Source organism: Pseudorca crassidens, chromosome 20 (genome assembly GCF_039906515.1).
Source record: "Pseudorca crassidens isolate mPseCra1 chromosome 20, mPseCra1.hap1, whole genome shotgun sequence".
Lineage (NCBI taxonomy): Eukaryota > Metazoa > Chordata > Mammalia > Artiodactyla > Delphinidae > Pseudorca > Pseudorca crassidens.
In genome coordinates this window covers 61,739,977-61,749,032 of record NC_090315.1, presented here as the reverse complement: position 1 = coordinate 61,749,032, position 9,056 = coordinate 61,739,977, and the positions used below count along the sequence as shown (strand labels likewise).

General features: G+C 63.0%; 1 protein-coding gene across 2 annotated transcripts; it reads left to right on the top strand.

Moving 5' to 3' along the window:
• The first annotated feature begins 389 nt into the window (after positions 1-389).
• On the top strand, positions 390-8,770 carry SNAI3 (snail family transcriptional repressor 3). Of its 2 annotated transcripts, XM_067718655.1 has the most exons (3): positions 390-585; positions 3,437-4,036; positions 5,850-8,770. In XM_067718655.1, exons 1-3 carry the CDS (start codon positions 510-512, stop codon positions 6,026-6,028), a joined length of 855 nt encoding a protein of 284 aa, XP_067574756.1. In that variant the 5' UTR covers positions 390-509; the 3' UTR covers positions 6,029-8,770. The 2 variants fall into 2 exon arrangements, with proteins under 2 accessions (XP_067574756.1, XP_067574755.1); XM_067718654.1 differs by lacking the exon at positions 390-585 and having other exon boundaries at positions 2,426-4,036.
• The last annotated feature ends 286 nt before the right edge of the window (positions 8,771-9,056 follow it).

Here is a 9,056-nt window from a genome sequence, read left to right as displayed (position 1 = left end):
TCCTCCACCAGGCCGGCCGACCCCCTGGACGCCACTCTGGCCAGTCAGCCGGTTCAGGGCTGGTGCTCATCAAACCTACCGCTGCGGGTTTGCGCAGGAGGCGGGGCCGGTGTAACAGGCTAGAGCAGGGCTCTCCAAGGCTGGGCTCGGCGCAGGCTCCCACCCCAGGGTGGACTGAGCCCAACTCGGCTTCCGCCCAGCCCTGACCTCCGCCCTTCAGTCCACGTCGAGTGGGCGCGCCAGGCCCCGGGGGCGGCGTGACTCGCAGTGCGCGCCAGGGAAGTCCCGTGGGGTGGACACGCAGCCACGCGCTCCCTCCCCTACGGCCCGCGCACCTGTCCTGGGCGTGGCCCGATGCCCCGCCCCGAGGCCCCGCCTCGCCCCGGCCGCGGGGCGCGCTGGTTGGCCGAGGCGGCGCGCTGTGTTAATGACCTGACCCTCCCGGCACCTGTGGGCCGCGCTGCCCGCGGGCGCCGGCGTAGGCACAGTGCGACCCGCGGGAGGGCACCATGCCGCGCTCCTTCCTGGTGAAGACGCACTCCGGCCACAGGGTCCCTAACTACGGGCAGCTGGAGAGGCAGAGAGGTAGGGGCTGCGGGCTCCCCTGCCCTGCCCAGGGCTCGACTCCCGCGGGGCAGGAGGGGCGAGAACCCCGGGAACGGGAACACCTGTCCCAGGCGGGAGGAGGGGCCCGAGACCACGAGGCTGGAGGTAGACAGGTGGCCCGCGGGCGTCTTATCCGCTTCAGGGACCCCAGCCTCGCGTCGGGCAGATTGGGTGGGGATTTTCTCTCCACTTAGAGACGTTTCCAGGCCCCCAGTCACTCTGGGGCTCTCCCGCTATGGCCCGGCATGCCCATCCCAGCAAAGGGGACCCCAGGGCCATCTTCCTCCTGCAGGACGTTTGAGAGAGCCCCACGGATATTGCAGAGAGAGACGAAGTGAGCCCAGGCTGTTCTCCAAGAGCACCCCAGAACATCCTGGGTTGGGTGGTGAGCAGAGAGGCCAGACAGAGTGACCCAGGGGCCCTGTGGTGCCAGGGCCCAGCTCGCACAGCGTTCTGCTGTGCCCCCTCCAATGCCTCCTCACCCCTCCTGGGGTTTCCTTCCCTCCCGCCTCCCTCACCCCAGAGGAGGTTGCCCAGGGCAGGCTGGGCTAAGGGGCTGCAGTTCTTACCCAGGTGGGGAGACAGGTGCCCAGGAACCAGGACTGTGCACTCATTCCCACTCCCTGTCAGGGTCAGGGACACGCAGAGGTCCCGCGGCAAAGGCCTCTCTCGAGGGGTCAGAGGCGCCCCCAGCTCCACAGCTTCTTGGGGGGGGGACCCTCTGGGGGATGGCTCAGTGACTTAGAGGGGGACAGGGGAGCGACGCTACAGAGACCAGGGCACACAGTTGGTGCCCGTCCAGAGCCCTTTAGCCCTCTCAGGACTGGGAGCGGGGAGGGAGTCCAGGCTGGTGGGTCCCCGGGACTGGGCTGCCACCAGGGGGCACCTTCTAGGAACGGGATCATGAACTCCACATTTTGAAATCCAGTTCATGAGTCACCACCAGCAATTTTATAAAATAAAGAAGAACAGAAGCCATCAGAGCGCAGTGCTCGCGGTGAAGGAAACTTGTTTCAGATATACGTGTATGACAGAACATGTAATTCACACGGGTCGTGGCTTTGAACGTTTAAAAACTATTGTTTGGACTCCAGTCACACAGCGAACCCCTTTGAGCGTGCAAATCCTGGCAGCCGAGCAAGGTCCGGTGACTGTCAGGGAACAGCCTCAGGGCCCTCAGTGCTCCCCCGTCCTTGTAGCACCAGCTTCCTGAGGGCCAAATGGCCACGGCGATCCTCCTTCTGCCAGGCAGTTACCCCAAGATAGGCCAGAGATGCTGGATTTGGGGTCCCCCACTCGTCACTTTTAAATAAGTGCCTTTTTAGGCCTCCCCAGGGAACCCCTGAAGCCAGAAAGGAACTTAAGTCTCTTCTCCCAGGAATCTGAGCTGCAGAATGAATTAAAAAAATCTAGCTAACCCAGGGGCTATGGGGAAGCATTTCAAGCTATTAGCAGTAGCACCCGGCATATGGCTGCCTCTCCCCTGCCCTCCCACTGGAGTCGGCACTGGCCCCCTAGACAGGGTTAGGCTCTGAGGTGATGCCTGGGCTCAGGGTAGTGGCTCAGCCTCAAAGCCTTAAGGTGACTTTTTTCCCATACAAGGGCCCCTACTGGAGCTTCTGTGTGGAGTGGGGGGTCCTAGACTCTCCGGGCACCCCAGTGCTGTCTCCAGAAATTCCTTGGACTTCATCTCTTAGCTGGTCCAGCCTCCATTTCTGGGAGGACAGAAACCTGGCAAGCTGATTTTATAATTGGGAAGACTGGAGTGGAAAACGGTGAGGTCAGGAGAAAGTGGAGTGTGGGGGCTTCCCCATTCCCCTGCATCCTCATCAACACTTGTAATTGGCCTGTGTTTAATTCTAGCCATGCTAGTGGGTATGATGTGGTACCTCACTGTGGCTTTAATCTGCATCTCCCTCGTGGCTCATGACGTGGTGCAACTTTTCCTGTGCTTAAGGGCTGTGTGTACATCTTCTTTGGAGAAACGTCTGTTCAGAGTCTTGGCCATTTGAAAAGTGGACCGTTTGTCTTTTTATTGTTGAGTCGCAAGGGTTCTTTATATATTCTGACACCAATTCCTTATCAGATCCCTAATTTGCAAACATTTCCCCCATTCTGTGGGTTGTCCTTCTCAACCCAAAGCCTTGGTGTGGACATAGAAATGGGGCCAGAGACTTATCTCAACACATATGAAATAAGAGATGGGTTGAGGGCTGGAGATCGGGTCTCTGGGGAAATGCAGAACTTCACTCTTGCTAACATGTTTACTTTGGGGGCTTCTGCCGTCTGGGTCAGGCGTGAGGCGTGGTGGCCCACACGTATGGGAGCAACAGCCTGACGGCGGGCCGGGCCAGGAGGCAGTGGACACCACCACAAACAGTCCCTCCTGAGCTGGGAGCGTCTGCAGGAGGCTGTGCACACGCACGCCACGGCGGGCGAGGGGCGGTCGGGAGGTGGCCGGAGGCTGATGAGCTGTGAGTTAAAGCTGCGTGGGGTCCCAGGGTGCAGCTCCGAGCTGGCCCTGCGGCGGGTGGGGCTCAGAGAGGGCGGCTGGGGACCCTTCCTTGGCCCCTGAGGGCTCGTCTGGGACCCTGTGAGATGCTTCTCTTCCCTTGTTTGTAAGGAGGAACTGAGGTTCCTGCTTGGGCGCTGTGCTCTCAGGCTGCAGCCGCCACTTCCGCAGCCCACGCCTGGCTCGTCAGACCTTCTCTTCCTTCCCGCGGGGCTATGGATGGCCTAGTGGTGGGATTCGGCCAGGAACGCGGGTTGGCGAACTCGCAGCGCTGGGACTCAGGCTTCACCGTGCATTGTCTCCCCTTCCCGCTTCTAGAAACCAATGGCGCCTGTTCTGCCTGCGGGGGGCTGGTGGTACCCCTCGTCCTCCCAGACAAGGCGGCCCCGTCCACGCCTGGCGACCCTCCCCGGCCCTGGGACTTCACCTCCGTCGTCGCCCACGCCTCCCTGCCCCTCCCCACCTTCCTGTGTAACGAGGAAGCTCGGGGGGCCTCGGGGCCAGACCCCCTGGAAGTCAGCCTGGCGGACCCTCGGGCCGGCCGGGCCCTCGGCGCACCTCTCAGAGACAGCCTGAAGCACCTCGGCCTGCCCCCGCTGCTGGCTCTGCCCACGCGCTGGCCCCCGGTCCTGGGCGCAGATGGGGCCCAGGCTCCGGGCCACCTGCCGGGGGCCGAGCGGGCCCCCTGCACCCCAGTGGGCTTCCGCACGCCGGCCGCACTGGCCAGGCACCAGCAGCTGCAGTGCCACCTGCAGGCTCAACGCTGCTTCACCTGCAAGTTCTGCGACAAGGAGTACGGCAGCCTGGGCGCCCTCAAGATGCATATCCGCACACACACGCTGCCCTGCCTCTGCACCGTGTGCGGCAAGGCCTTCTCCAGGCCCTGGCTGCTGCAGGGCCACATCCGGACCCACACAGGTAGGCGCCAGGGCCCGTGAGGGATCTGGCTGGGGGGCGGGGGGGTCCGGGCCTCAAAGGAGGGGAGCGGTTGGGTTCATAAACGAGAGGATGGATGGGCACACAGGGCGTCTTTTTCCTGGTGTCCCGAGGCTGTGGCACAAAGAGCCACACCCCGGGGGGCTCAAAACATCAGAAATGCTCACAGTCTAGAGCCGGAAGTCTGGAATCAAGGTGCCGCGGGGCCGGGCTCCCTCCAGATCTGGAGAGGGGGACCCTTCCCACCTCTGCCAGCTCCTGGGGCCCCAGGTGTTCCTTGTGGCCATGTCATTCCAGTCTCTGCCTCTGTCCTCACACGGCCTCTCCCGTGTCTGTGTCCAGATTTCCCTCTCGTTATGAGGACACCAGTCACATTGGGTTCAGGGCCCGCGTGCTCCGGTACAACTTAAACTGAACTTGATCACATCTGCAAGGACTCTCTCCAAATCAGGTCACACTCACAGGCACCCAGGTTTAGGACACGGATGTATCTTTCTGGGGGGACACGATTCAACTCGTAACACCTGGCAAAGCGTGGGATGCACAGGGCTTCCGCGGGGCTGACTTCTCAAACAGTCCGTGGCCTTCCTCACTTCTGGAGCAGCGGGGGAGGAGGGTAGCCAGAAAGGCCTGGCTTGGGGGTGAGGACCCCAGGGCTCACACAGCCTGTCTGACGGGCTGCGGTTTACCCAGGAGCAATCCCGTCCCTGGGTGAGAGGGTGGTCACAGAGCACAGGCGATGCAGGAGAGAGGAGCAGCTGCGGACAGGAGACAGGGACAGGAGGGGGGATACTGGGCAGGGAGCTCGCGGTCTTTCATTCTGTAGATTACAAACTACGGCCCAGAAAGAGTGCAAGGGCCAACTCTGTCCAAGGGCAGCCAGGGGCTGAGCTGGACCCCACCCCAGGCCTTCCTCTTAAGTCTAGGACTTTGTCAAGCACGCGGTGAAAGGGAGACAGGAACAGGCCGGGCACTTCCAACAAACACTCTCTGGAACTGGACCCTCCCTCACCCTCAGTCACGGCTCTGTGACTCACACGATAGAAGGGTTTTGCAGGAGCCTTTTTCCAGGCTGGAAATCCACCTGGTTTTCCCCGACCGCTCGCTGAGGATGTCCCCTGAGCGCCCCATCACAGCGCACAGTCAGGCGGCCAGGACGCGATGCTCTGGGCCCCGCGGGACTACAGGCTGCTGCCTCCCAGGGCCCCTAGGGCTGCAGGACTCCCCACACAGGCAGAGCTGAACAGATGACTCTCACTGACGCTTTCTTTTACACTTGGTGGGTCAGCCTGGAGGGCAAAGCCCCAACAGAAGGACTTTGTCCAAATCCCTGGTCGCCCTGATTGGAGGTGGCCTGGAGGACACGGGAATCCTCACTGGTCCTGAGCTCCTGCCCTTGTATAGCCGCCTTCAAGGTTCCCACCATGGCTTTCGGGGGGCGGGTACAGCTGCCAGGAGGCCTGCAGTGCCGCTCCGTCCAGGGCTGGTGACAGAGAGCCCCAGGGGAGCTCCAGCAGAAGCCAAGAGCCATTTAGCCAAGATCTGTGTTTTAGCTGCTGCGGTCTCGCCCAGGTTATCAAGCACACGACCCCCTCAGCGGAGGGCAGGTGCTAAGGCCCCCGTCACTGACCCCGAGGGAGCGGGCGACACAGAGGAAGGCATCGGCCTCACTGTGAGGGCTCAGGAGCCTTGGGATGGGGGACGGCCTATGCGCTTGCAAGCCAGCGGCCACCCTCCGCAGGGCTGTCCTGGCCGCTGCAGCCGGTCGCTCACCTGTTGCCCTCCCCTCCCCCAGGTGAGAAGCCCTACACCTGCCCTCACTGCAGCAGGGCCTTCGCTGACCGCTCCAACCTGCGGGCCCACCTGCAGACGCACTCGGACACCAAGAAATACCAGTGCAAGCGCTGCGCCAAGACCTTCTCCCGCGTGGCGCTCCTGGCGCGGCACGAGGAGTCCGGCTGCTGCGCCCCCTGAGAGGCGGAGGGGCCGCGGAGCTGGGCGTCCTGGGAGGGCGCTGCCCTTCCCTGCCCACGTGAGGGACTTCTCTCCGGGGACGACTCTCGTCCGGTTGACAGCCTCGTCCACGCCGTTTCCAGCGAGCTCTGGTTCCGGTTCTGTTCCTCCCAGTGACAGCCGGTCGGGAGCCAGTCGTCAGCACGGAAGATCCCCACGTGAGGCTGACAGCGGGGCTGCCCTGGATGCCCTCCACTCCGGACCGGCAGTTTGACTTGGGCCGAGCACATCCGTGTGGGCCACCTGCGTGGGCAGAGCTACCTGGAGGCTCCCCTCCACCTGCCTTTGATGGCATCTGGGCCAAGCTGTCTCATGTCACACGTGCACAGGCGCACACACGCGACATGCACACACCCTCCCCTCCTCACTAGGCCGTCCTGAGGATGGGGCAGCGAGGGAGGCCCCGCGGCGGGTGGATCTGGGGCGATAAAGAGCCCGCACTCCTGCTGCAACATCCTCTGAGGCTATGAGGCTCACCCAGTCCCCTGGGTCCGCAGAGGAGGCCGAGCTCGGACAACCTCTGCTGAGGCAGCCGGGCTCCTGGATAACGGGACCCTGTGGCCAGACCGGGGCGGGGGGAGCTGAGGGGGAAGGGCCTCGAGCTGTGCGGTCCTTACCGGGTGGGAGCAGCAGGTGAGCAGGGCGCCTTCCCTTGGAAGGAAGGGAGCGGACGTGGGGACAGTACAGCGAGGACCAGCGGCGGGGTGAGGGTGCGAGAGGGGGACCGAGGCCGCGTGTCTGTGGCAGGCGTTCATGCCCCCCCCCGAAGTCTAATTTAGAGGGGAGTCCCCCCTGCACCTGCAGCATCTCTACTGAACACCACGGACGCGTCGTCACTGCAGCCACCTCCCCGAGGCACTAGGCCCCTCACCTAGCGCCCCGGCCTCCTTCCTGCACGCCCTCTCCTGAGGCTGCAGCACCCCCAGCCCAGCAAGCAGCCGACCTCTGACCCCACCCAAGACACATACCTCCCCAAACCGACTCAGACGCTGAGAGCCCACTTCCTTCTCACAGGTGACCTCCCCTCACCCCCAGGCCCCGGGCGCTCACACGCTGGGCTGGCCCTGCCTCTCAGCAGTGTCTGAGTCGTCTGCACCAGACCCCGGAGGGTGGCGTCTAGGAAGGAGGAAGGAGGCCTGAGTCTAACGGAGAAGGGCCGGATCCTCGGTGCAGGAGGGGACACCTGCTCCTCCCTGCAGCAGGGCTGGCCCCAGCCAAGGGACAGGGCTCGGCACCTTGGTCCTGCCCCCGGGATGGTGCCGCACGGCAAGCAGCACAGGCCCCGTCTCGGCCCTGAGCCACCAGACCTGCTGACCTCCTCCCCGTGTGACAGGATGCTGGGAGCGCTCACCAGGCCCACACAGCTGCCAGCTCTGCAGCCCCAACCCTGGGTCCCCACCCGCAGATCCCTCCTAATGCCGAAGTCGGGGGCTGAAGGTCCCTGGGTGGCTGGTTTGATAACGGCAATCAGAGGGGGCCTGGGGACATCCCAGAGGAAAACTGACCTTGACACTGGGCTTCCCTGGATCGAGGGCGACCCTGATGAAACTGAGCACGCAGGAGAGCCGCTGCTCTAGCCTAGAGCAGACTGATCTACCTGCCCACAGAACAGAGAACCTCTCCAAGGAAGCCACGCTTGCACTCCCAGTCCCACTGCCACCCCCCACAGGGATCAGCCTCCCCCGAGGGACACACGGCGGGACCGGGAGGCTTAGCTAACGTGTCAGTTCGCTGGGGCGGCCGTAACAAACCCACAGAGCGGGGGCCTCAGACCACAGAGACAGACTCCTCCACAGCCCCGGAGGCCAGAAGTCCGAGACCGAGGGGCCGGCCGGGCTGGTCCCTGCCGGGGCCGAGGGAGAATCTGCCCCAGGCCTCTCCCAGCTGCCGCATCTGCTGGCGCCTCTGATGTTCTGTGGCTCGCGGAAGCGTCACGCCCTTCTCTGCTTCCATCTTCACGTGTGCGTGTCTGTGTCCGTGTCCAAATTTCCCCTTTTTATAAGGGCACCAGTCGTACTGGGTGAGGACCCACCCTGATGATCCCGACAACATCCGCAAAGACCCTGTTTCCAGATGAGGCCGCATTCGGAGGTACTCGGAGGTTAGGACTTCAGTATGTGAATGGGGGGCACCGTTCACCCTGTAACAGCTGATGAGAGCACACAGTTTGCCTAGAGAAACCTGGCGGGTCCCAGTACTTGGACTTATGGAGAGGAGAGTGGAATGCCGTTCCCCCCAGGCCACAAAGGATCAAGGGGGCAGTGAGCCCACGACCGACTTACTAGAAACGCATCCTCCAAACGCACTGTGACCCACCCGGACGGCCCCTCTCGAGTGTGCAGGTGCCTGACCCCTCCTCTCCGCTACCCTGGTCAGGGGCCCACAGCGGGTGGGAACAGGCCTCTGCCCTCCAGGGACATCCCTCCACTGTCTCCCGAATGCCTGGGCCTCTGCTGAGCAGGGTGGGCAGCCCGGGGCTGGGGAGCCTCTCATCCCTGGCGAAGGCTAAGCTCCAACCGCACTCGTGTTTGTGCCCATCGCACTGGAGGGCTTTTTATTTTAATGGCATCCAGATGCCTGAAGGAAGCTATATTGTAAATTGTGTTCTATTTCTGAGCACCAATATCTAAATGAAGCGAGGCACCTGTTGGGGATGGAGGAAGGGAATTTCACAGGCCTAAATAAAGTCCATGTTTGCCCTTCTGTGCCGGCCCATGGAAAATGCTCTTATATTTATATCTGGGCTGGCGGAGGGCAGGGGTGGCAGAGGGTGGGTTGGCAGGCGGGATGAAGAGAGGCCCGGGCACCTGCCAGGGAGTCGACGTGGAGCGAGTGGGGGAGATGTTCCCCTCCGAGGAGGGCGGCTGCAGTCAGCATGCCTCGTCCCCGCCGTGGGGCCGTGTCCCCACCGGCCACTCAGGCCTCACAGCTTCCCACCCTCCGTTCCTCATTCCTCATGACTTTGCCTGGTCGGCAGCATTGACCCGGG

What these genes read in the sequence shown, in the direction of transcription:
- SNAI3 (XM_067718654.1), top strand. Translation starts at nt 3,334, where the DNA reads ATGGATGGCCTAGTGGTGGGATTCGGCCAGGAACGCGGGTTGGCGAAC. An exon ending in CCACATCCGGACCCACACAG is followed by an intron (nt 4,037 to 5,849) that starts GTAGGCGCCAGG and finishes CCCCTCCCCCAG; the next exon opens with GTGAGAAGCCCTACACCTGC.